The sequence below is a fragment of the Thermobia domestica genome, chromosome 18 (assembly GCF_964235325.1).
Source record: "Thermobia domestica chromosome 18, izTheDome1.hap1.1, whole genome shotgun sequence".
NCBI lineage: Eukaryota > Metazoa > Arthropoda > Insecta > Zygentoma > Lepismatidae > Thermobia > Thermobia domestica.
In genome coordinates this window covers 125,087,108-125,114,601 of record NC_137471.1, presented here as the reverse complement: position 1 = coordinate 125,114,601, position 27,494 = coordinate 125,087,108, and the positions used below count along the sequence as shown (strand labels likewise).

Sequence of the window (27,494 nt, the reverse complement as noted above, 5' to 3'; positions counted from 1 at the left end):
AGTCATTTCAGAAGGACAAAAAGATAAACAGTTGCACAAGTGAAACCATTACACAGAATTACATATGAACAATTTCAAAGTACTACGGAGTACAGAATAACTAATTTAGTTCAAGTTAGTTAACAACGACTTTTATTGGTCCAAATTAAAGAAATACACCGACTTAATCTGCATATCAGTAAGTGAATAAAGATACGAATTATTTGAGTCCACTTTGGCTCAGACTCATTTATACATAAATAGATACGAAATATACTTATTTCACTAAATGCCTCTCGTGGGGTCTGTATGACTTCCCCCCCCCCCCCCATACACACAAAAAGTACGGCATTTTCGATGTATTTTATCAATAGTAAACATTGAAACGAAACAATATTTAGAATTTTTCTTCGATTTCAATTACATAACAATAATAACAACTACAAAAAATCACAAAATAAACATTTAAAAACTTATAAAAAAGTTGCTTTTGTAGTATAATCTTTTTAAGTAATGAATGGGGAATTTAGGTCTGAATATAATACGAATAATATACGGAAGTGAAACGTGATAACCCACAAATGTGTGTTCATCACGATTTTACAAACACTTACACTTATACGAACATTTTTTTGTTTTTTGGTTTAAACCAGCCAACCCTGTCATGAATATTATAAGGGACTCTGCAAGAAACGTACCACTACTTTCATTTGTTCCATTTGCATTATCAAATAAAATGTTCAAATCACTGTGTTTTGCATCAAAATCTGACAGGGTTATTTTCACCTTGCTATATTCGAACTCACTACCTTCTATGTTAGATTCATTAAAAGTTCTTTAAGTTTTTTCTCAGTTAAACTTTGGCGAAGAGCATGCTTTTCCATTGTTGCAATGCTGCTGCAGATTCCTACGTGCAGTCACAGTTGCAGAATAACGAACTGACAATTTCCTTTGAAATATGCGTCTTCAGTCAGTGTTGCAGGCTGCTGCCTGTTGATTCTATGATTAAAAGTACTTTATAACACCAGAAGTGCAGCAGCATAGTTCTTTCCCATCACTATTGAAACTTGATTCTCTCTCTTTCGTTATATATATATGTGTGTGTGATTACAATATAAAGTGACATATTTAGCTGTTTGAAGAAATAAAGTAATAAAAAATAAAATATTTAGATGCCAAAAAAAATTAGCAGAAAAATGTATATACTAATTTTTGTAATGAGCAGTTAGCAGCACTGCACCAGAATAATAGCTCAGAGTACCCCTGCGTGTTGTAATACCAAAATTGTTTCAAAGGAAAATAAAATAAGTAGCCAAAACACCGGAATATAACAGTTAGCGTATGCGGTGAATAGCCCCTTAGTACTACCAGGGGGGGGGGGAGGCCTCTGAGGCCCACAGCACTTTATTTATAAATAGAAAAAAAAAAAACACTAAAAACTAAGAAAGTACGTTTTATGACAAATGTAGTCAAGCTTGACAATATCATTTTTTTTTCAGATTTTTTTTATGCAATTAGAAATGTGACAAAATGCAACAAAAATAATTTGTGGGCCTCCGAGCCCCCCCCCCTCCTGGTGTTCCTAGGATTAACTATAACCTTCCATTCATTGAATAAATTTCTGATTACATTTTTATGCTAATTTTAGGATGCTGAATCCAATGGAATGTTTTAAATATAGGCATTCATGGCCTGCTAGAAAAGTTATCTAAAATTTGAGATATAAAAAGTATAAATATCCCAAATTTGAGGTGATTTTTGTCGTCACTCCACGGATTGATATCTTTGAAAATAGTTTCGTTAGACTCAGGATCATAGTATAAAAGGTGCAAATAGAAATGTATTCAAACGTGAACACTTTCTACTAGTGGCATGATCGAATGTTCTTTAGTTTTGCTAGCCGAAGCTGTGCTTTTCACTGGTTCCAGAAGTGTCAAGATTATTGAAAAAATAATAATAAAATTATGAGTGTTTTTGTTTGTTACTATACTGAATATATACCGTGCTGTTCACTACTATTGTACTTGTTAACAACAAGCATACATCTGTAATTGGTATTTTTATTTCTGCAATGTCTTGAAAGCTGTGGATGTGTTTCTTTCTCAGCAGCTTTCCTGACGGAATCGCTTAAACGTTTCTTGTGAAGTCTTGAGAGAGCATTTTTTGTCAATACGTGTGTGTTATTACTATTATTCCTGCAAAGATATAGTTTCCACCGACCTAAAGAAGTCAGAGAATTAAATGAGAAGCTGAAAAAACATGGAAAAGTGAGAAAATTTCAAGCACAAATTTTTACTTCTCATAACTCATTTCTCATTTTGCTTTTTCCGACTGTTTGGTAGGGGATATTTTATAAAATAAATTAGTTTATTTTGCAAAACTTCTCTACCTACACATACACACATACTATATACATACATAGTAGTCGTGAAAAATATAGTTACTTTTTTGCATTATATATAGACCTGAAAATTTGTAAATCATGGCCTATTAAAGTCAGGGAAGTCGTGCTCGCGAAATAAGTATGAACCCTATTGCTGTAACATTACTTAAATTGACGTTAAATTTTTGTAACAACATATCAACTGACTCTATTAATCGTAGGGTATTTGCTATCTAGCTGTATGAACGTTGGTTCTCATGTTCTGTACATACGTTTTGTACTCATGAGTCGTTCTGGTGATAAGATACATATTTGCAAGTAATTTTCTTTTCAATGCATATTGTGCTAATTCATATTGTTTTACGCATTTAAACGATAGGTAGTTAGAAGCAAGTAGCTTAGAATTAAAAGAAATTATCGAAAGTTAATACAGTGTTAAATTTAGAAAATAAATTGATAAAGACGACATTCTTACTCAAATTCTGTAATAAAGAAACAGTTTGCTACCTTATTGTTGCGTAATTCTTATATTCGTTGAAATTATGTAATTTGACTAGGCTTCAAGTTTCATTTGATAAAGTTTACGACTATAGAATTGAACGGGAAAAGTATTCAATTTTTTTTATAGGTAATAAAGTATTCTCCAATATCAAACGAGAAGTATGTAGTTCGCTAATTATACTTAAAAAATATCGAGTGAGACATGTAATTCGCTGTTAACGCAAACATCCAATCTCGTCTATCAATTTAAAGACTTTTGAAGAATACGTTATTACTTATAGAAGATGTGTAGAAGATATGTTTCCTTTTCACTTCCACACTTGAAAACTGATTAGATGAAAGTTAAAAAGCCTATTAATGAAATGTTTTCAGTTAAAAAAAAAAAAAAAAAAAAAAACGCAATAATAAGGTAAGCAAAATATTCTCTATTAGAAAATTGTTTACTTACCATAAGATATTGTAAATATCATAACATGCGCATACAATTATTGCAATACGTTACAATAAGTGCGAGTCCGTACTAACCTTTTCCTGTAAGAAATGCACAGTTCCTATGTAATTAAGTTGCTCTGAAAAGCTAACGTGTTTGAATATAAAGTAGTCGAAGTCTTCAATAGTGAATGATGCATCCGATTGGTTTCTAAACATTTAAAAGCCTTGTTGTCGCGAGGTTATTTGTAGAGGAAGTACATATAACTGTGTCAGAATTACTGAAGTATGTCTGTTTACGAGAAAGATTGCGTCATATATAGCTAATTTTGTAAATGTACGTACCTTATTCCACTACGATTTCGTGATTTGATATTACCATAAAGTTTTGGATAGTCTTTGTGTCTTCCCTTTCTACAGTATTATTTAACTTACATATAAAGATAATAAAATTACTATTGTAAAAGTGAACCAAAATATAGCATTTAGAAGGAATCAAACTTTAAAAAGAGAGGAAGAATGATTTTGTAAAATTGTGTGTCCAGAACTTTGTTTCCATTCTGTCTATTATGTTTAACACAATACTGACTTTGGTCCGTTCCTGTGATGGTGATTTTTTTTTTTTCTTTTTTTAACTTCCCGTCTATACTTCTGGCGTGTTACTTGAATGCCTTTCCTCACGACGTTTAATTAAGCTAAATTTGTGAAGATGCTGGATATTCATACTTTTCATGATCTATAGAACTATTTTCAGTATTTCTATGAAAATGCTAATATTAACCTCAGATACATTAATAAGTGCACTTTTAGGTTATCTATCTATCTATATCTATATATATGAAAGTGACTGTGTTTGTAACTTTGCACCGCTTGAAGCACCGAACCGATCTTGGATCAAATTTTTAACATAGATCATGTTCGGGCGTGGGATGGTTTATATCATTTCATGTTCAACTTACGGGAGATATTTATAAATGCCCGAAATTGACCGATATTAGTGTCGAATCCGTAGTTTTCAGGGTCGCTGAGATGAACAGTGACACTCCCGATGCCGTTTAAATCAAATTCAGCCCCGCAACTTGGGGAGGGGAGGGGGTTGATATAAAAATGATCGAAAATGACCGATGTTAGTGTTCAATCCATAGTTTTTGGGATCGCTGAGATGAAGAGTGACACTTCCGATGCCTTTTAAATCCAAATTAAGCCCAGAATAGTTAATTTTTACTGCCATTTTTACCAAATACACCTGACATAAGAAGTTGCGCATTTAAAAAAATTTTATTTGAACCCAGCGAATCGGGTAATCAACGCTAATATATAATAGAAAATAGATATATAACAGTTTTATAAAAGTTTGTCCTGGTTGAAGGACTATAATTTATAGATTCTTACAATTAAGTGTGTTACTGAAGCGCTATACCCTGTAATGTGAATAGTCAACATCTTCACAATATAACGTAATTAAATATTCTGAGGAAATGCTTTCAATTAACATGCCAGAAGTATAGATCGGAAGTTAAAAAGGAAAAAAAAAAAATGTTGGTCATCACCAACACAGCAACACGTACAAGGTCAGTAGGGTTTTAAATTTGATGTGTGTTCTATGCGTTCAGTTGGTTATCTATTGTATCTTGCAATGCGAAATTACCCCCGTTAATTGATAGAAATTGAGGAAAACTAGGAAGACCGACTGTAGCATCTGAATGTGAAATGGGTAAAAATCTTATTGGTCTAGAGATATTTCATTGAAAACTGAGCGACCTCATATTTAAATTAGGAAAGCTGATGAAAAATATCTAATTACCTACTACACCATTTTGCTACTGGAAAAAGTTCCTTAAAAGTGAACGATACATTACGGTGAAAGAGAAGATGGAGGCGGCTTTTATAATTCCTTTAGACATCAGACCTTCGGAAGGTAATAGAACAGAAAATGCTTTGGGTTAAAAGAAAGGGAGTCTCGAGGGGAGAAGGAAGCTATCTCAGGTTTATCAAAGCATTTCAGGTGACCATATATTCAGCACAGGATTTGAAACTACTTCACGATACTACCTCAGATTTCGAAAGAAACTTATTTGAAGCATATTACATAAGGACACAAAGTCCAAAACTAACTTTTAAATTTTATGGGAACTATACATCCCATGGAGCAGTGTCTTCTTTCTGAGCTTAACCCGTAAGTAGTCGCGCCATTTTTTGTAACGTAAGTACTCGCGTGGGGGTGCCACAGACCCCCATCTTTGTTTGTTGCTTTTTTAACTGTTAATTAAAATATTGCGGTGAGAATTGCTAGAGACATTCCTTATAGCCTTTCTTTTCGACTCAGTGATTAATATAAGGCAAAATATTGATGTTTCTCAGGAAGGTACTGTAAGTGGCAGCAATATAACCAACTCCAATTTCAAGAATATCACTCAGGAAACTTGCTGGGGGTCCAGGAGACCCCCACGCGAGCACTTACGGGTTAAAAATGAACCAATAAAGCTTTTTACCTTTTTTGCGTGTGTTTTCTCAAGCATAGAATATGTTTCGTGGGTGTTTTTGCATCTCGGGGTCATGACGTCATAATGGGAAAATATATTTTTTTGTTAAACCTAAGGTTTTTTTTTTTTTTTTTTTTTTTTTTTTTTGTTGGCGGGCTTACTTTTGCAGCTAGAAGATTGAAATTTTGTACAAACATTCAGTGTATACCCTAGTATTTACCATATATTTTTCAGCTCTGTACCTTAACGTGGGTGGAGTCCAGAGGGGCGACAAGGGGGGATGCGATTTTTTTTAGGGAAGTTTCCCGCCTCTGGTACATGATGGGGAAATTTAAAAAATTACGATGTGAAAGAGTGTTCCATTCTGAAGAGAACGAGCTATGAAACATGGTCCTAGGTTAATTAGGGACATCTCAGGAAATTTTCATCTGAGACCTTGTATAAGCAGACATGTGCAATATTCTGGGAATATGCGTAGGACATCGGTAAATATTTTTTCCGTCCTTATTTCTCAAGATAGGAATTTTGTACACGCAGTCAGCATACCAGTTGCTATTTTCTGAATTTTTTCTGATATCTGCGTTAACACAGGGGCGGCTCCAGAGGGAGAAAACGGGGGAAGGGATTTTTCTTCTAAAAATTCCCCTTCTTCCCGATTTACTAGCTTTATATACACGATGTACAGATGCGAGTAGTACCGTCTGAAAGGTTGTTCTATTCTGAAAACAACGAGTTATGAGTCATGGTCCTAGGTTAATTAGGGACGTCTCAGGAAATGTTTATATTTAATCCGGGTCATTTAAGGTGAAACAGGGCATTTTGGGGATATTTTTTTTTTAATTTCCCTCCCGTACTTTTCAAGGTAGGAGCCTGGAATTTTGTACGTGGACTCAGTGTACCAGTTGGTATTTCCTGATTTTTTCTGATGTCTGCGTTAACACAGGGGCGGCTCCAGAGGGCTCTAAAATTTAAAAAGAGGGATTTCTTAAAGAAAAACGAATTTCTGCAAATTTTTTCCTTTAGGTGCATCATAGGGACATTTGAATAGTACTTTTGAAAAGGCAGCTCTATTCTGAAGAGAACGAGCTATAAACCATGGTCCTAGGATAAATAGGGAAGGTTAAGAAATTTTAAAGTTGCATTTTGTGTTTTTAGGCCTATTTTGAGTGCATTTTTGATGCTTCCCACAGAGGTAAAAGAAATTTTCCCTCCCTTACAAATCAACCTATGGGAACAAAATTTGGTACAGTTGTTTAATACACTAAGTAGTATTTTTGAAAAAAAAAAAAATGATTCTTGTGCGTAGACCCATGTGGGGCCCAGAGGGCCTCAAACATCTTTTCTTTAAATCCCAGAAATTCCGATTTTCCCTCAAATACTTCCTTTCCGGTACATCATAGGGACATGTAAGTAGTACTGTTTGAAAGGCTGTTCCATTCTTTAAAAAAAAACGAGCTATGGGCCATGATCCTAGGGTAAATAGGAATGATCCTGTCGCTGCTTATCTGAGACTCAAGAGAAACGCCAAAAAAGGCCAGAATTTAAAAGGGTTAATAGATGGGAATAAATGCATCATCATTCTGAAATATGGTGTTGTCTGCAAACATCTAGACCATAGGATGCACTTCGTCTCCCAAATAGCTACATAACCACGGGTAAGTGACGCGACTGCCATTAGGGGTGAGTTTTGTAGGTGAAACAATGTATACAGACAATCCGTTTTGCCCCACATAGTCGGCGCCAGTGGCTTAAGACAGTGGTTCTCAAACTTTCCGATAACGCGGACTCTGTTCATTCAGAAAGTGATCTGCGGACCCCCTTGCAATACTATCTGAAATTTCACATAGTATTAAAAAATATACTAATTTGAATTCCACTGAAAAGAAAAAGATAAAAACAATAATGCAATAAGTAATTTATTCTAAAGATTCCTAGTGAACGAAACTTCAATTGAAAATACAGTAACTCTCAAGACTGAAAATCAGTCTTTTTTTATTTTATTTTTTTAAAAGGAAATCCACTTGATAACAATGTTTTCAAATGTGGGGTCACTAATGTGAGGAATGAATTTCTTTGTGTATTTCCGTAATTGCATTGAAATGTGGAATAAGTTTTGTCTCCATCAATCTTAGGTTCGATTCCACATTGACGATTTCACTGTAAAATATTTATTAATTTGTACTTGTATTGCCCGCAGCTGTAGTTTCTTAATCTTAAAAATACTTTGTGCATAACAGCTGAGAGTTTCAGTTTGTTACAACACATTTCAATTTTTAGGATTTGCGGACCTCACTTTGAGAACCACTGGTTTAAGATATAGATTTTATGGGAAAATGAATCTGATTTGTAAATCTTAAAGACGACAGAATGTTCAAGTATGGGTAATTTACATGATCACGTTATAAAGTTTTTGACAACTCTTTTCCTGTGCGCACGGAATAGTACAAGATGAAATTCTTAGAAATGAAATGAGTTGCCCAGATCTGCTAAGGAAGGTGGCAGTGCAGTTAATAGTAATGCCTTCGCATTACTATTAATCAGTGTTGGGCAAATTTCAATTGAATTAACAATTAACAATTAATCTGTAAATTTAATTGTTAATTGCAATTAACAATTGAAATAAGTAATGGTTAATTGTTAATTGCAGTTGGCCATTGAAAAAGGAGAATCAATTGCAATTGATCAATTGATTGAAAGTAATTGCAGTGGAAAGTAATTGCAATTGAATTCTGTAATTCAATTGCAATTGAAATTAATTGGCAATTGATTCAATTGCAATTGATTTCCACAGCAATTACTTTCAATTGATTGATCAATTGCAATTGATTTTCACTGATTAATTTTCAACACTGTAGTTCAGAGAGGGCGTGGGGCAATGAAAACTTTAGCCACGACCAATTGACTCACCACCCGTCATGACCCACAACCCACCGTGACCCACTCTGACCCACCACCCATCATAAACCACTTACCCACTGTGACCCATAGACCCACCAAAACCCATTGTCATTAACTCTGACCCATGATTCACGCCCTCTTCTCTACTGACTAAAGAGTTTAAACTTGTAATAAAACAAGCCTATAAAATTATCACTCATCGGAGTTTGAATTTCTACGATCAATCGCTCAAGCACCGCTCTAATACAATAACGGCGGATCTGACCTTTTTAATATAAATAAAATAGAGTTTGTTCGTGTGTGTGTCTGTCTACCTTTGTGCGGCCTGTGGACGAGACGAGTGGACCGAAACTTTTCAAAATTTGGTCACGGGTTGCTTGGTCTAGGCCCCAGACCAAGACGAAGAGTTTTTTTTAATTCCTTACTAGGGGGTCTCCAGGGGACGTTTACCGGGACCGGCCTGGGGACCAGAAAATTTGACCGAGAGTTACCAAATTTTGGTCAAAGATACCTTGGTCCAGGTTCCACACCAAGGCAAAGCGTTTTCAACAAAATTCGAACCAGGGGGGCGTTTACCGGGACATGTAAAAGTAGAACGATATCAGTGTCGATTTCATAGTTTTCGCGGTCGCTGATATTAATGGTGAAACTCCGATCGCATTAACTTCCAAATTCACCGTATTCGGGTACGGGCCGTGGGTCAACGGGGGGGGGGGATACCGTAACGTAAAAGTAATCCAAAATGACTGATATTAGTGTCAAATCCATGGTTTTCGCGGTTGCTGATATCAATGGCGACACTACCATTAGCGATGACTTTCAAATTCATCCACCGTTGTATGCGGGCCTTGGGTCACCAGAGGGGGGAATTCCGAGACATGTAAAAATAATCGAAAATGACTGATATTAATGTCAAATCCATAGTTTTCGGGATAGCTGAGCTCAATGGTGAAACTCAAGACCGCGTTTACTTTCATATTTAGCCCCCATCAGCTAAGAAAGGGGGCATTATAAAGGGGATCACGAGACATGTAAAAATAATCCACAATGACCGATGTCAAATCCGTAGTTTTCGAGGTGGCTGAGATCAATGGTGATACTTTCATTAGCGATGATTTTCAAATTTAGCCACCATTGTATGCGGGCCGGGAGTCACCGGGGTTGGGGAATTGCGAGACATGTAAAAATAATGGAAAGTGACCGATATTAGTGTCAAATCCATAGTTTTCGCTGTCGCTGAGATGAATGGTGATACTTCCACAGGCGTTGACTTCCAAATACAGCCCCCATCGGCTGTGGGCCAGAGGCATTGTTTTTTTCAAAATTGGAACCAAAGGATTATAGGGACTTTTACCGGTATATGTAAAAAGTAGTAGAAAATGGCAGATGTTAGTGTCACATTCATAGTTTTCGCGGTATTGGTAGGGATGCGCACGAGTCGAGTCGAGACAGAATTTTCCTGATAAAATTCGAGTCGAGACACAGCTCTTCCAATAGAAAAATATACGTTTTTCGAGTCGAGACACCACTTTTACAGCACATTTTCGAGACGAGATAGCCTCAAATCTTGTCTCGTGCGCATCTCTAGGTATTGGTTGGGGGTTGGTGGGGGCCAGAGGAGATTTTTTCACAATACGAACCAAGGGGGTATGAGGGGTGGTTCACCGGGACATGTAAAAGTAGTAGAATTTGTGTCGAATCCATATTATTGTGTCGAATCCATATTATTGGATTTTATTGGGGTTGCTCAGACGTATAGTGACACCCCCGATAGTGTATACGTTCAAATTCAGCCCCCATTGGACTTCCCAATGAAAACACATGTACGTTGTTGGATATATATTCACACAAAATATATCCAATTTTAGAAATGTTTTTTAATTGTTCTCCCGTTGTTCAGTTCGTTTACATTGATATTTTATCTGATCCATGCGAAGAACGGGCATAACAGCTAGTACGAAATGGTAAAGTGTTTGTTATGGAACAAATTACAATGAATTCAATTATATAGATAATAATTATAATTAATAATTATTTCCTTGTTGAATTATAGATACTTTTCAGTGGAAAACTGAATAAAATTTTAAAAAAATGAAATGAAATCTTTGAGTTTTACGTCCCACGGTTATGCCGGTTAGGCTAAAGGAGACGGTGATAATGAGAGATGAGTGAAATGATGGAATGAAGAAAGTGGGAGGAAACGGGAGTACCCCGAGAAAACCCACGAGCACGGTGTTTGTCCACCACAAAGTTCACTTGGCGGGGGCTGGGATCGAACCAGGGACCCTAAGCACCAGAGGTGAACGCTCTACCACTGAGCCACCGTGCCCCCCTAAAATTTAAAAGTCCCAAATCAACGTAAAGTAGACCAACATAAAGGAAAAATGTATAAAATATTCCATATAATTAAGCTTACAAACTTAAACGGAAATTTAGCTTAATTACATGGAAATTTTTTGTGTCGTTTTGTGCGCCTATTTCCTCGTTTTCTGCGTCACCGGAAATGGGTCAATGTTATCCTACAAATATGGCGGAACAAGTTAATGCTGTTACGACAGGAACGATTTCGAGGTCGTTTCCTTCACATCATCTTGTGCGTGTTTTCTACCGTTTTGTAAGCCTATTTCCACGTTTTGTGAATCAATGGTAGTGGGTCAAAATGGGCATTCAAAGTGGGAAGAAAAATTATCCACTCTCCCACCAGTATCGAATTTCAAGGTCGCTTTTTCGCATTGTTTAGTGCATGTTTTTACCGTTTCTGCGCATATTTTCACGTTTTGTAGGCCAATGAAAATGGGTCAAAGACGACCTACCAATATGGCAGAAAAAGACATATCCATTCCACTTTCAAGGTCCATTTTGACCCTCTCCCACTGATGCACAAAGCGACACAAATCATGCATAAAAAATGTGAAGAAAACGACCTCGACATTCGATGGTGACGGAACAGCATTATGTTATTCCGCTATACTTGTAGGCCCTTTTGACCCATTTTCGCTGTCGCACTAAAGTGGAAATAGGAGCACAAAACAGTACAAAGCAGGCACTATACGATACGAAAGAAACGACCTCCAAATTCGATAGTGGCGGAACAATGACTCAATCTCCTCACACATTGATGGACCATTTTGACGCATTTCTGGTGATGCTCAAAACGTGGAAGTAGGCGAACAGAACGGTACAAAATACACACTAAACGATGCGAAAGAACCAACCCCGAAATTCGATAGTGGCGGAACAGTGAGCCATTTAACTCCCACTTTAAAGCCCCGTTTAACTCACCTCGGGTGATGCACAAGACGAGAAATAGGCGCAGAAAACTTAAAAAAAAGGGCACTAAACGATGCGAAAGTAACGATCTAGAAATTCGATAGTGTCGGAACAGTGGGTCATTTTCGTCACACCTTGGAGGCTCATCTTGACACACTTCTGGTGACGATCAAAACGTGGAAATAGGGGCACAAAACGTAACAAAACAGGCACTAGTCAATGCGAAAGGAAGGACCTCGAAATTCGGTAGTGGCGGAGGAGTGAGTCATTTTCGTCACACTTTGGAGGCCCATTTTGACACACTTCTGGTGACGCGCAAAACGTGGAAATAAGGGCACGAAACGGCACGAAACATTCACAAGTCGATGTGAATGGAAGGACCGCGAAATTTGGTAGTGGCGGAGCGGTGGGTCATTTTCGTCCCACATTCGAGGCCCATTTTGACCGTCTTCCAGTGACGCACAAAACGTCGAAATACGCGCACAAAAGGGTACGCGATGTGAAATTAACGACCTCGAAGTTCGATAGTGGCGGAACAGTGGGTCATTTTCGTCCCATCTTGGAAGCCCATTTTGACCCACTTCTGGTGACGCACAAAACGTGGAAATGGGGGCACAAAACAGCACGAAAATTCAGTAGTCGAGTAGTCGATGCAAAAGGAAGGACCTCGAAATTCGGTAGTGGCGTAGAAGTGGGTCATTTTCGTCCCACCTTCGAAGCCATTTTGACCGTCTTCCAGTGACGCACAAAACGTCGAAATAGGCGATCAAAAGGGTACGCGGTGTGAAATTAACGACCTCGAAATTCGATAGTAGCGGAACTCTTGGTCATTTTCGTCCCATCTTGGAAGCCCATTTTGACCCACTTCCAGTGACGCACAAAACGTGGAAATAAGGGCACGAAACGGCACGACACATTCACTAGTCGATGCGAAAGGAAGAACCTCAAAATTCGGTAGTGGCGGAGCAGTGGGTCAATTTCGTCCCACCTTTGAGGCCCATTTTGACCGTCTTCCAGTGACGCATAAAACATCGAAATAGACGTACAAAAGAGTACGCGATGTGAAATTAACGACCTCGAGATTTAATAGTGGCGGAACTCTTGGTAATTTTCGTCCCACCTTGGGGACTCATTTTACCCCACTTCCCATGACGCACAAAACGGAAGTAGACGTACAAAACGGCACAAAACGATGTGAAGGAAACGAACTCGAAATTCGTTGGTGGCGGAAGAGCAATAATTTGTTCCGCCATATTTGTAGGCCTATTTTGACCCACTTCCGGTGATGCACAAAATGTGGGAATAGGCGCACAAAGCGACATAAAACACGCACAAAAGATGCAAAACAAAGTACCTCGAAATTCGTTGGTGGTGGAACAAGTTAATGACGCCGTGAGCACCAATATAAGTATATACTGTAGTTCTTACCAGGGGGCGCGGTGGGTCAGTGGTAGAGCATTCACCTCCGGTGTTTGAGGTTCCTGGTTCGATCCCAGCTCGCGCAGTTTGGACTTCGTGGTGGACAAACACCGTGCTTGTGGATTTTCTCGGGATTCTCCCGTTTTCTCCCACTTTCTTCATTTCATTCATTTCCCATCATCAACGTCTCCTTTAGCCTAACCGGCATAAGCGTGGGACGTAAAACTAAAGATTTCATATCATTTTTTGTAGTTCTTACCATCAAGGCTGAGAACTGCACGGTCCAATTTTTTAGCCAAAGTAGAAGCCCAACCGGAATAGTGATGATGTCAACCGGCCCGGCTGGGTTCAACTGAGCGTACAGCTTGAGCTGGCTTGGGTGGGATTACCCATCGACTGGGCTCAATTGAGCCAATGGCTTGAGCCGGCTCGGTAAAGACGAGTTATCGACTCGGCTCGATTGGAGCCAATGGCTCGAACCAGCTCCGTTGAAACTAGTCCATAGGCTGGGTTCGAGTTAGCTCAACTAAGCCAATTGCTCGAACCGGTTCGGTTGGGGTAAGCAATCAGCTCGGTTCGGTTCGGCTCGTGTGAGCCTTCGGCTCGAGCTGGCTCGGTTGGATGAGCTGTTGGCTCGGCTCACTTCTCGGTTCGGCTCGATAAGTAAATGCGCTGTGAGCGAGCCGCTTGGGTCGTTGACAACCCTAAACCAGGGTCGAGCAGTTTTAAACATGTTTGGCTGGAGTCCCATAACTTCTAACATTTTTTGGCTCGAGCCCGAATACTTGCTCCTCCTGAACTCAAACCAAAAACCTCGTGATCGATGTCCTTGCCTCCTGAAGATTTCTTGACTACCGAGATCGACAGTTAACTAATTTTTAGTATTCCGATACAAACTGCCAATATTCCATGTTTATACATGTACACGGTGTTATAATAATAATAGTTATAGTAGTAATAGTAGTATCATTGATAATTATATTGTCTATGTAGGATACTTGAAGATAGTAGTACTTGGAACTACACAAAGTATTTAGCTCAAATTGGCTCGACTCGACTGGAAACTTGATCCGAATTCGAGTCGAGTTGGGGGAAATTTTTCGAGCCGAGATCTCGAGTCGAACTCAAAGATGTCTGCTTCGAGTCGAGTCGAGTTTTAAAGAAAACTCGCTCGAACTCGCTCGTGCTCATTCCTATTGTATGCATGACGGGCATATAGAGTTCTTTCGAGGGGGATAGAACCATAAACATAATATATTTAAAAAATGCTTAGTTTCACGGCTTTCTTCCCAGGGGGAAAAAGGGATGGTAGGTATCCAGCATTTCTTATAAGTACCTTATTTGAAATATGTAAAACAGTAACAAGTGGACAATACAATATACACACATCTTCTTATCTTCAGTTCTAATTGCTGATTTCAATTGCGATTAACAATTACAATTAACAATTACAAGTTTCAATTGTCAATTGCAATTAACAATTGAATGTTTCAATTGCACCCTTTGCAATTGACAATTAACAATTAAAAGTTTCAATTGCCTGGTGACCAATTAACAGTTAACAATTGACGAAAATTTAATTGCAAATTTTATGATTGAATTCAATTGCAATTGAAATTAATTGTCAATTACAAATTGAAATCAATTGCAATTGAAATCAATTGCAATTGATTTTCAGAGCAATTATTTTCAATTGATTGATCAATTGCAATTGATTTCAATTGATTTTGCCCAACACTGCTATTAATAAAGCACATGAAGTAAAAAAGTAAGTATAGCAATTGTTATAAACATGTGTTAATTGATATTTTAATACCGAATAATAGAAAGAAGAAATTGGAAGATGAAGTATATACCAATTGAAGATGTTATTGGGCTGAATAACATGATATTATCGAGAAAAAGATATTTTTGTAAATGTAATAATTGATGCTGCAAAACAACCAGAACCACACCATCTAAAGTGTGCCTTTATCAAGCTTTTCATTATTTCATTAGCAAAACATCAGGAGAAGACATTGCTCAAAATGATGATTAACTCTTAATTTTTGTTTAACACTACAGAAACAATGGACATGTACACTCATGTCCAGATTACTGTCGCATGTCTATAGATATGTTGTTGTAGGAATATAATTTGATAACGAATTCGCCCGGTATTTCTTACAATGTTAGTACGTGTATAATCGGGAAAGACATGTATGTTGAATATTTAGTACTTTAGGTTTTTGTTTTGTTTTGTTTTGTTTTGTTTAACGTCTTATGTTATGCACAAGGGGAACGGGAACAGGGAATGGCAAAAACTTCATAACGAGGATACGGTTTACTGAACATTGTAATAGGGAGGACAATATTAAGATAAATCTCGTAGAAATAAAAATACAAAGTAGAAACTGGATCCAGTTGGCTAAGGATAGAAGTCAGTGGAGAGCTTTTGTGAACAGGACATTGAACCTCTGGGTTGTATAGGCCATAGAGTTAGCATACACGTCAGTGGATAGGTCAGTTTCTCCCCATGTATGCTCCAGGAACTCCGAGGTGACATGTTCAAATGCATTGCGAATGCGTATCTTGAAGTACCGTAGATATATAATCGTGATTCGGCACACCTGGCCCTTTACAAAAACCCCACAAGAAAAAGTGTAGTGGTGTAAAGCTAGGTTATCATGGTGGCCACTAAATCGGACTATCTCGTCCAATCCACCTATCCGGAAACTTTTCATCCAGAAATTGACTAACATTTAGGAACCAATGAGGTGGTGTCTCTTCCTGCTGGAATATGACGTCACGTTGCAGTTATTCTAATTGTGACATAGCAGCCTTTTGTAATATGGCTAGGTAAATATCACTGTTGATGGTAGACTCGTGAAAAGAATGGATCAGTGATGCGATTTGTATAATTTGCACCACGCATCGACCTTGGGATTGTTTCTTCATGTAACATGTAACATGAGGACGCTCTGGTCTCCATACATGAACGTTCTGACGATTCAATTTGCCAGATACATAAAAAGTTACTTATCGGAGAAACAGGTCTTTTCCAAAAAGTCAGTGTTTTGAGTCAATCTTGGCTAACATATCCACTGCAAAGTGTTTGCACTTAGGTTCGACCACAAGCTTCAGTGCTTGGAACACCTGCACATTGTAGGCATAAAAACGTAACCTCTTATGCAAGATTTCGTGCACTATTGATCGTAGCATTTTCAACTCTGGCCGCCGTACGCACTGATTTTGTCGGACTCTTTGCAAACGTCTACAGCCTTGTTCACGTTTGCGTCTGAGGTGTTTATGGAGAACACTACCTGTTTTCAGAAATGACGTATGCCGAGCCGAATAGTTGGTCGGGACGGTGGTTTCCTTTCCATACTGTGTCCGAAACTTTCGGCACACTTGGGTATCGGACTTCCGTCTCTGTGAACAAGACTACTCAGTGAACTTGCTTTCTCCTGTGGCATCCACATCTTTTCACATCTGCGTTACCTGGAAAATAGAGAAAGAAATAAAAACTGCGAGTTACCTTCTTACATGTCGAAAACAGTTTATCATTTAGCATAGTTTTGAAGATACGGAAGTCTAAAGTTGTAAAGATAAATTATGGACATCCTGTATTCTTTAATTTAAAATAATTAAGTGACTTAAAAAATATTAAGAAGCAGAAAATGATTTAAAAGTGCTAGAATGTTGCTATTGTCAAAAAAAAGAATGTGCCAAGCCAAACTAATGGATGCCTAGTAAAAATACCATGGAGACTAGTATTGTATATTAGACAATAATTTGTTTAAATTATCACAGAGTTCAAAAGCTTTTATTGATTGTTTTAATGTTTTAGCGCTTTTTAAATTTATTTTATACTTTTTAGGGCTTGTTTGAAATTCGTATTTTTTAATGAAAAGTTTGTGTTAGTATAAATTGAGAAGAAAGATGCTTTATTAAAAAAAAAGAAAAAAAAAGAAAGAAATGGCGTAACATTTAACGGAAACATGTTCAAAACTTCCGAAACTAGGGCAAATTAATAATCTGTATGGGTCAAAATGAAATTTTTTATTCTTTTATTGTAAATGTTTTAGGATACCCGCCTCGTTTAGGGGTTGCAGACATATATGGGTTAATAATTTTGTTTTAACTCTTACGTGTTGAGAACAGGATTTAAAACTATACAACGAAGATTTTGGATAGATCAGCAGATAAACCCCATGAGATTTGTGTCCGCTTAAGATAGTATTCAGAGGGTTCTCAAACTAAGAGCCAAGAGTTGCAGTAGTTTTGGAACGTTATTGTGCAAAGAATATGTGAAGGTACTACTCTTCAGTGAATGTTTCACATGAATAATCTATTCATGCTTTTTATGTTGCCATTGATACTGAAGTTAACTTATTGTAGACAAAACAAATTTAAACAATATAGTAACACACAAGAATTCCTACAATTATCTCTCAGTCATCTGTAATTTCTGACAATAGACATTTTCAGGAATTACAATTGCCTGTAAGTAAAAATAATATAATAATAATTAGTAAGCTTATCAAGTAAGAGATATGCAGTTCCTATGTAAATAACTTGTTAATTTCGTTGTAGCAAATTTTTAACCCTTTTTTATTTATTTATTTCAGATTTGTCCATCCCGGTGTTACTGATAAGGGAAATTACATAATGTTCGATGTAACGAGACCCCTTTTACCAGTGAATGGCCCAACTTCTTATCCATTAGATTATAGAGCTCCAGTATATGATAAAATGATGGAAGTAAGTCTCGATTTTTTTAAATAATAATAGAAATATAAAACAAATTTACTTCAAAAAGTATTTTAACAAATACTGAAATCACTGTTTGCTTTGTTTGTTTATTGTTTGTTGATTAAACCTTCACGTCCCTTTCAGCAGCGAGGCTATAAGACGTGGACCTACAGCTTAATGTGGGATCCGAGCCACATGAGCTTCCACTGTCATTCGAACCCGGATCTCCCGCACGACAGACTCGTACGATAACCATATAACCACAAGGGAGCTCTCCATATTTGCCGTATTTATTATGAAGAAAAGAGATTAAAAGGTTGATATAACAGGGCTCATAGCGAGTCACTTTTTTAACTAAAAGTTGCTTTTTGGGGAGGTAAAGTGACTTTTTCGTGTGATTTATGTTTTGCATTGGCAGTTTTCTAAGAAAAATATAAAAACAAATGGAAAAAGGCAGAAACTTGGTACTAATTACTCATCTGAAAGCTTCAGTACTTGCTTCCACATGTGACGCAGTCAGCTTTATTCTCACTTCAGCTTTTATTCTTTCTAAAGCACAGTGGATGGTTGGTGGATGCCTAAGCTCTCAAGGTGGGATTGAAAACCCTTCTGTGTCTATTCTTTCTTCTATCATAATAGTCTTTTAGTTTTCTCTTGTAACAGTTAACGCTCCGCTCATCGTTGTGTATGTTAATTTGTGTGGTTCATCATGTTCGTCTTGTGTTATGCTTCTTGTATGTTCTTCTTACGAGTAAGTGATGAATTTGAATATTTCATGGCCTTGAGAACTCTCAATGCTAAGTTAAATATAATGTCTGGGATGAAGAAATTCAGAAATAGGCCAGAACTGGTTCCACTTCTTCAGAAGCTTCTTACATCTGCTAAGTCTGCTTACCATAACTACAAAGCATACTTAGAAAACTTAAGAAAGGAGGAAGCTCAAAAAGAAGAAGTAAAGAAGAAAAGATGATACAAAACAACAGAGAGAGGTGATGGAGAAATTGACAAAGGAAAAAAGGGGCATGATGAGATTTTAGTCACTTTTTCATGTGCTTTTGGTCACTTTTAAACTATTTACAAGAGACCAGACCACTATGAGCCCTGACAAGGATTAAAGTAGAAAATGAGAAAGGTATTTATTGCAGAACGAGCTAACGGTGCAGAATTCCAACTGAACTGTATAGTAATCAGTATGACAGATGACTTAGATATATAATGCTGATAATTTTGTTATTCTTATGTATTTGTACGTTAGTTATCTAACAAACAAGCAGTATTTTGAGTAAAGTTCCTTGTTCCGAATTCCTGTAAGTTCCTTGGTCTGATTGTAATTTTTTGGTTTGTTATCATTATAATAGATTGGAACACGTTCCTTCTTCTTAGTATTCTTTCTTAGTTATACTGGTACAATATTGCAACTTTTCTGTTCTTAAATGCTTAGGAGACCTAGTAATTTTGTCTTTTGTATTATGAACCAGTATGAGGACTAATGGAATTCAGCAATTGCTTACACCGGTTTAATTGAAAGAATTGACACATGCTGTTAATAATTAGAATACTTACCGGTAAATGCGTAATCTTAAATTTGTCCTTTATAGTTTCGAAACTAATATCTTATCTTCGCCACTAGGTTGGAGTTACTGTAAAATCTTCTCACATCACTAATATATGTAATAATATCGTTATATACTTTTGAAACTTAAGGAACTTTTCTTTTATTATGTTCCAAAATAATATACTAACCTGAAACATGCCTGTGGTTCTTAAATTCAGTGATGAACTATATGTTTGAGACAAAATGAACGATTGTCTTTCGTCAGTAGTAATAAATTGGCTTTTATCATTGGGTGCAAAAAATTTAGTTATATGCTGGGAACAAAAATTATTATTTCTACTGAAGTTGCTTGGAGAGTGCATTGTTGACAATTGTCCATGACCTCATGCGGTCTACGTCACATTCCAACCCTCACATCGGCGCATACCAACTAGAAACGTGACTCTGCTATACGTTGAATCTGATTATGGTACACGTTGCTAATCTAAGACCCAGGCACGTGTTCCAGTGTTGTCGATGGTCGGCGGCTAGTAGCGGTACTCTTGTCGGTCTATGGTTGAAATACCCCATGGAGAGCAAATTCTCCACACTGGTTTCCGAGACACGTTGCTGGGACATTCTGCCTAGATTCATGCTGTCAGTTGACATGCTGTTGCTTGCTTGTTTGTCCGGATAAGTCTGCCCACATATTGCCAGTTACAGTCATTTACCACGTGGGCGGCTACTATATTGTCCCTTGATAGATCATAATGCCTCCAGTGCGATACTCATGGTGCACCCCTGACACTGTGAAGTGAGAAAGGTTCAGATTCAGGGGGCCGCGGTGGCTCAGTGGTAGAGCGTTCACCTCTGGTGCTTGGGGTCTCGGATTCAAACCCTGCTCCCGCCAAGTAAACTTTGTGGTGGACAAACACCGTGTGCGTGGGTTTTCTCGGGGTTCTCCCGTTTCCTCCCGCTTTCTTCATTCCACCATTTCATTCATCTCTCATCATCACCGTCTCCTTTAGCCTAACCGGCATAACCGTGGGACGTAAAACTCAAAATTTCATTTCATTTCAGGTTCAGATTCCGGACAACTTCCGGAGTCGAATGCCTCATTCCTTTAGCACCAACTATCATCTTGCGCTCAAACGTATAATTACCATCGGGTTGCCATCACCAAGTTACATAACGTTTTACTGTACTCACAAAGATCCTTTTCCGCGATATTCCCAAAACATCAACCAGTTCCCTATCGTTGGCTTGGCTTTTGGCAATTAAGTATGTAATTTAATAATGTCGTATTAATTATTTACATAACTGTTGTAAGATCAGAGTAGATTTTGAAGACTGGCAGTACTCGTTTCTAGGGATTATTGTTCCCATCGTGTAGTAGTTCTGCAACATATTATAACGTATATTGATGTGAGAATATTTTTCAGCAGGTAATTCAGTCCTAGTGAAGACCGTTATTACTCGAAACTGTATAGGATAATTTTGAGATGACGCAGTTACCAGTTATTTTGTCACTTTACGTCAACAGAAGAGATTTTGAAGTAAGCTTGTTCGTAGTATCTTTCAGTCACAGTACGCACTAAAAAGATACATCTGAATGTGGAGACGGATCTGCTGTTTAAACCCCTAGCAGAGGCAAATTCCTCACCACCATCGAGAATCGAATCGAGGACTTCGTGCACAGAAAACATGAGCGTTAGCCATTCGCTCACGAAAGAGCACATGAACAGACACATTAATAGATGTCGCTGCCTGACGCCAATAGATCTGTAGCGTGCAACTAACGATTTAATTGCCACTTATACAGTATTATTTGAATTTACTGTAATTATTTCAAAATAGATAGTGATGAAACGGAACATGAACGTGATTTCCTGTTTATTATTAGCACAAGGGGCTGTAGCCCCTGTTTATTATTAGCTTTTAGTGTTAATATTTGTATACCTGCATGCTGATTGGTAGGCAAACTTAAAAAATGTAATCAATCAGAATTTTTAGTTAAGCGCGATTTTAACCTATATTGTCCAGCGAGCCAAAGGCTCGGGTGCAACGAATACTAGTCGGGTAAAAAATGTTTGCGGTAGGTATGTGTTATATCGCATCAATGAAAAAGTACTGCATATCTGTTCTTTATATATATATATATATATATATATATATATATATATATATATATATATATATATATATATATATATATATATATATATATATATATATATATATATATATATATATTTCAGGGTGTCTAGCAGTCGGGAAAATCGGGAAAGTCGGGAATTTGTCTTAAATTTAAAAAATGGTCGGGAATTCGGGGATTTGTCTGGAATTTGCGAAAAAAGTCGGGAAAAATGGAATTAAATTCCACATGTTGGAAATGATGCTGACGTTGTCGGAGCGACTCCGATAAACCTCGCGTTTCTAAATGCATCGCGATGTAGTACGTTTATATCATATTTTTTTTTAAAGTGTTTATAAATACATCGCGATCTATCTCAACCGTTTTTCTATTTTCTACGAAGAAGAGTGGTGAGTGAGTGGTTGGCAACAGTGTTTGCTGACAGCAGAAAGATTTTAGCGGTTCAGGAGTAACGGGTGGTTAATTGGGCGTTGCATCGTACTATGCGTATGTAATATTTAGTATAAATTAAATGTTGGATTGTTTTTCACGTACAGGTAAGTTTACCTGGGCAATGATTTCGTAAATAATTCAACACTTTAAAGGCTAGTTGTTTTAGTGTCACGTCAAACCACATGCCACTTTGCCATGAATTACAGGCAGTGATGAAAATTTTCCGATTCATAAAAACATACTCCACTTATTCTTACATCGTTGTTTAGTCGAGATGTAAGGTGGAAAATTTTCTTCTATATTTTTCCGGAAAATTTTCCGCTCATAACAAATATCAGTGATTAAGTAACAATTCGTCAGTATTCATAAAATTGATTGAATTCATATATAGAAATGGTAAAAAGTGAAAGATCGTTTAAAGAATCTGAAAATTTTCATGGCTCAGACAATTTTCAGTACGATGTAGGAACTAGTGGAACAATTTTTCATGAATCGAAAAATCGTCTGTTCTGTACAATGAAAATTTACCGATTCATAAACACACACTCCACTTATTCCTACATAGTTGTTTAGTTGAGAGATGTGAGGTGGAAAATTTCCTCTATATTTTTTCCGGAAAATTTTCCGATTCATAAACACATACTCCACTTATTCCTACATAGTTGTTTAGCTGAGATATAAGGTGGAAAATTTTCTTCTATATTTTTCCGGAAAATTTTTCGTTCTTAACAAATACCGGTGATTAAGTAACAATTCGTCAGTATTCATAAAATTGATTGAATTCATATATAGAAATGTTAAAAAGTGAAAGATCGTTTAAAGAATCTGAAAATTTTCATGGCGTAGACAATTATCAGTACTATGTAGGAACTAGTGGAACAATTTTTCATGAATCGAAAAATCGTCTGTCCTGTACAATGAAAATTTTCCGATTCATAAACACACTCCACTTATTCCTACATCGTTGTTTAGCCATGATGTGAGGCGGAAAATTTTCTTCTATATTTTTCCGGAAAATTTTCAGTTCTTAACAAATATCGGTGATTAAGTAACAATTCGTCAGTATTCATAAAATTGATTGAATTCGTATATAAAAATATTAAAAAGTGAAAGATCGTTTAAAGAATCTGAAAATTTTCATGGCTTCGACAATTTTCAGTACTATTTTAGGAACAAGTGGAACAATTTTTCATGAATCGATTAAATAAGTGGAGTATGTTTTTATGAATCGGAAAATATTCATGACTTAATAAATTGAAATTTTAAATAATAGAATAGGATATTTGTACTCTATGAACTCGATGTATGTTCTCTGCATTTTGCATACACACAGAGAGAGAAAGAGAGAGAGAGAGAGAGTAGTTGTATTGAGTTGATTTTGAGTTTAATGTCCCTTTCAGCAGCGAGACTATATAAAACGGTACCAACTGATTAACGTGGAATCCGAACTACAGGAGCTCCCGCTGGGAATCGAAACCAGGTTTTCCATGCCAAAGGCGCGTATGCTAACCGCTTAGCATCGAAGAAGCTCGCAGAGCAAGAGAGAGAGAGAAACACTGTAAAATTTAATTTCCCAACTTGAAATAGAAAATTTTCCGGTTCCCGAAAGCTACTTGGAAAATTATAATTTGTTGCTAACTAACTTTCCTCTACTGAAATTCAATTTTGTAGCTCTATGTGCAGTTAAATATAGTGGAAAATTTTCCACCTAACATCACTATACATAATATCCAAAATTGTCCGGCCTATGAAAAGCTTTTTCCATTTGTTTCTACATCGTGATGAACATTTTCCGATCTATGAAAATTCCTTTCACTTGTTTCTACAGAGCAATAAAACTTTCCGATTCACAAAAAAGTTGTTTTACTTTTTGCTTCAAAATGAAAACTTTCCGACTCATAAAAAGTTCTTCAATTTTTCCATATAAGGCAGAAAATATTTCGATTCTTGAAAAATTGTTTAGCTCGTTCCTACATAGTATTGAAAATGTCTGAGCCATAAAATTTTCAGATTCTTTAAACAATCTTTCACTTTTTAACATTTCTATACATGAATTCAATCAATTTCATGATTGCTGAGGAATTGTTACTTGATTACTGATATTTTTTTAGAACGGAAAATTTTCCGGAAAAATATAGCGGAAAATTTTCCACCTCACATCACTAATTACAGGCATGTCAATTTTGAGTATTCAACATTCCTGTCGTCATAAATAAGTTTATTTTACCAACTATTATAACAACAACAACAACAACAACAAAGACCTAAGCAAAGTTTTCCTAACCTAAAGACAGTAATATGTTTGAAATGTTCTGCTCAAAATAAATGTTTACTTTATTGTGTACCTCATTTTTTAAAATTTAAAAACAAGTTATTAGAATGTAGTAACTTGAACTAATACACAAAGTTGGGCAAGATTTTACTTTGTGCAGAACAGTAAGTGTAACGTTAAAAGGATAACACAAGGATAAAGTGTCATATAGCATCGTGTACGGATTGTGTCCATACTTTCAACGTGAACTTAAATCCGTATTACAAGAGTGCGAACATTATGTCATTGGATTTGATGAAAGTTTAAATAGTGTTTCGCAAAGAATTCAAATGGATGTAAGTGTACGCTTCTGGGACGATAACACGAACAGAGTCAGAACATGGTATTTGAATTCTGTTTTTATGGATCATAGTACAGCTACAGACCTACTACAAGGTTTGCAGAATGTATTGCAATCACTTGATCCATTTAAGCTTTTGCAAGTTTCAATGAATGGGCCAAATATAAATTGGGGGCTTTTACGGCTAATGAAAGAGGAACGTTGTACCTCCCTTGGTACAGACGCTCCACAGCTCCTTGAACTTGGCTCGTGTGGTCTTCACGTTGTTCACGGTGGTTTTAAGACTAGCATACAAAAAACTGGATGGGATTTGATTTCTTTTCTTAGAGCCTTGTATAGCTTGTACGAAATGGTACCAGCAAGGCGTGCCCAGCATTCTGAAATAACAGGTTCGTCATTGTTTCCACTTCCATTTTGCCATATTCGTTGGGTAGAAAATGCGAAGGTAGCCAAGCGAAGCCAAGAAATATTACCGCATGTGAGAAAGTATGTTGAAACGGTTAAGGGAACAGACAAAGAACCCAACTGTAACAGTTTCAGAATAGTAGCTAGAAATTTGAACGACAAGTTGCTCTATGCAAAATTAGCGTTTTTTCAATCTCTTGCTGAGGACTGTGAGCCTTTCCTGACTGAATATCAGTCAGACACTCCTATGACTCAATTTTTGCATTTTAGCCTTACTCAGTTATTGAACGTATTGATGTCTCGCTTCGTTAAAAAAGAAATAATGGACAGGAAGAGTATCAATGCTATTGATGTTATGGAGAAAAGTGAAAACTTATATATTAATTTAATTCGTATCAAGGAAATTGACCTTGGGTATGCAACTAGGTCAGCACTGAGGAGATGTACAGAAGTTAGTGAAAAGGAAATGTGTTTCCGAAAGCAAGTACGTGAATGTTATCAACATTTAGTGTCCAAGCTGCAGGAGAGGTCCCCGCTAAAATATTCCCTTACAAAAGCGCTGACATTTCTTAATCCCTTAACCGTTGGTCATTCACAGGAAGAAGCTATTAAACAAATGAGAGCAACGTTCAAAATTTTAGTGCAGAGTAATATTGTCTCAGCGTCTGATGCAGAAAAGGCAGACAGAGAATACAATGCTCTAGTAGATCAGACACATGTGCGGGAGAAAATGGAGTCGTACAAAAGAAATGAACACAGACTTGATGACTTCTGGATGAGTGTGTTACCACCAAATGATATATATCTGTGCAAAATAGTAAAGATATGCCTAATTCTTTCCCACGGTAATGCAGCATTAGAAAGGGGTTTTTCGGTAAACAGGGAAATAGTAGTTGAAGGCGCAGCGTGTAGTGTATGATGCTGTCAATGAGGCTGGTGGCATACAAGCCCTTCCTATCCCAAAGCAGATGATTCTATCAATGAGAAACGCTTACGCGAGATTCAAGGAAGCCAAAGAACACCGCAGAAAAGTGATGTCAGAAAAAGATCGCAGGGCCGCTGAAAAAAGAAGAGCAGAACAGAGACGAAAGAACTTGAAGCAAAGAAACAGAAATCGTAAGTCAGTTGTCAGGTTGCTACCATAGAGGAGGAGATCAAAAAATTGCATGATTAGATTGTTTTATTGCATATATGAAGAAGGAGACATTATATGATCAGGTAAGAACTTGTACACTTTTTCATTACATTCAACCTTTCCTAATTTTACGAAAACATTTTGTTTTTAGAATGAGTCGGGAAAAATTTGGAAATGGTCGGGAAAAGTCTGGAAAAAGTCGGGAAATTGCTGAGAGAAGTTTGCTAGACACCATGATATTTATGTCTGTGTAGTGAAGGTGGGTACTTTAAAATCTATGCGAGGAAAATGTTCTTGGAAAGTATAAATCTTGAACTTATTCATCATTTTTTCCTTTATTTATTTAGGTGGATCCTTACCACGCAGCTGTAAAAGAAGAGGTGCCAGTGTTTGAGTCAGCGTGGGAAAGAGGACTGAGGCATGCTAAGGAGGTGACTATTTCAGCATTATCTGTTCTTTCTTTTTTTTCTAGTCTGCACATTGTTACTATATGTGACACCATTGAATTTGCATATTTGGGAAATTTTCCAAAATCTATTTGTCATTTCTAACTCATTTCCTTAATGTAAGAAGTGTTCAGTATCATTCATTAATTGTTTTTTCTCCCTCTTTTTCCTTTTATGATACTTTCTATCATGCTTCTCAGAAAACAATTCTTAGTAATAAGGATAGCGTCATACGTAATAAGTATTCTGCTTCACATTTTCGCAAGTCCAGTTACTCCTTTGAGAGAGAACATCTTTGAGCATTTGTTCAGGCGTTAATTCCTTTCTTCATACATGGGTTTTGTTCAGGCCTTTTTTTTTCTTTCTCCGTACATCGAGACCGGCGAAGGAACAGAAAAGGTCCTGGCAAGTTTTACACGATTATACAATAGGATGTATCAAAAAATAATTTTTTTCGAAATCCTGTTATGGCTATGCTGATTTTCGGCCAAATGATGTCAATAAAATGTATAAAATTCCCAGTTCGATCAGACAACGTCTGCTGCCGAGTAGAGCCCAAATATTAGAAAAATCAGAAAAAAGAATAAGTTTTGAGCTAATTAAAAAAAAAAAAATGTCTTTTTCGGTGGTTTGCAAGTCATTGCAATAGCATTGGAAAAGACAAATAAATACATGAAAC

The 27,494-nt window shown here is 36.9% G+C and overlaps 1 protein-coding gene across 6 annotated transcripts in view; it reads left to right on the top strand.

The window, feature by feature from the left end:
- LOC145675829 (uncharacterized) overlaps positions 1-27,494 on the top strand; it is a 93,134-nt gene that overhangs the window by 15,160 nt on the left and 50,480 nt on the right. For all 6 annotated transcript variants that reach the window (XM_081746571.1, XM_081746570.1, XM_081746568.1 and 3 more), the window contains exons 3-4: positions 17,973-18,105; positions 26,717-26,800. In XM_081746571.1, coding sequence (XP_081602697.1) covers positions 17,973-18,105; positions 26,717-26,800 — 217 coding nt within the window. The remainder of the gene's footprint in view (positions 1-17,972; positions 18,106-26,716; positions 26,801-27,494) is intronic.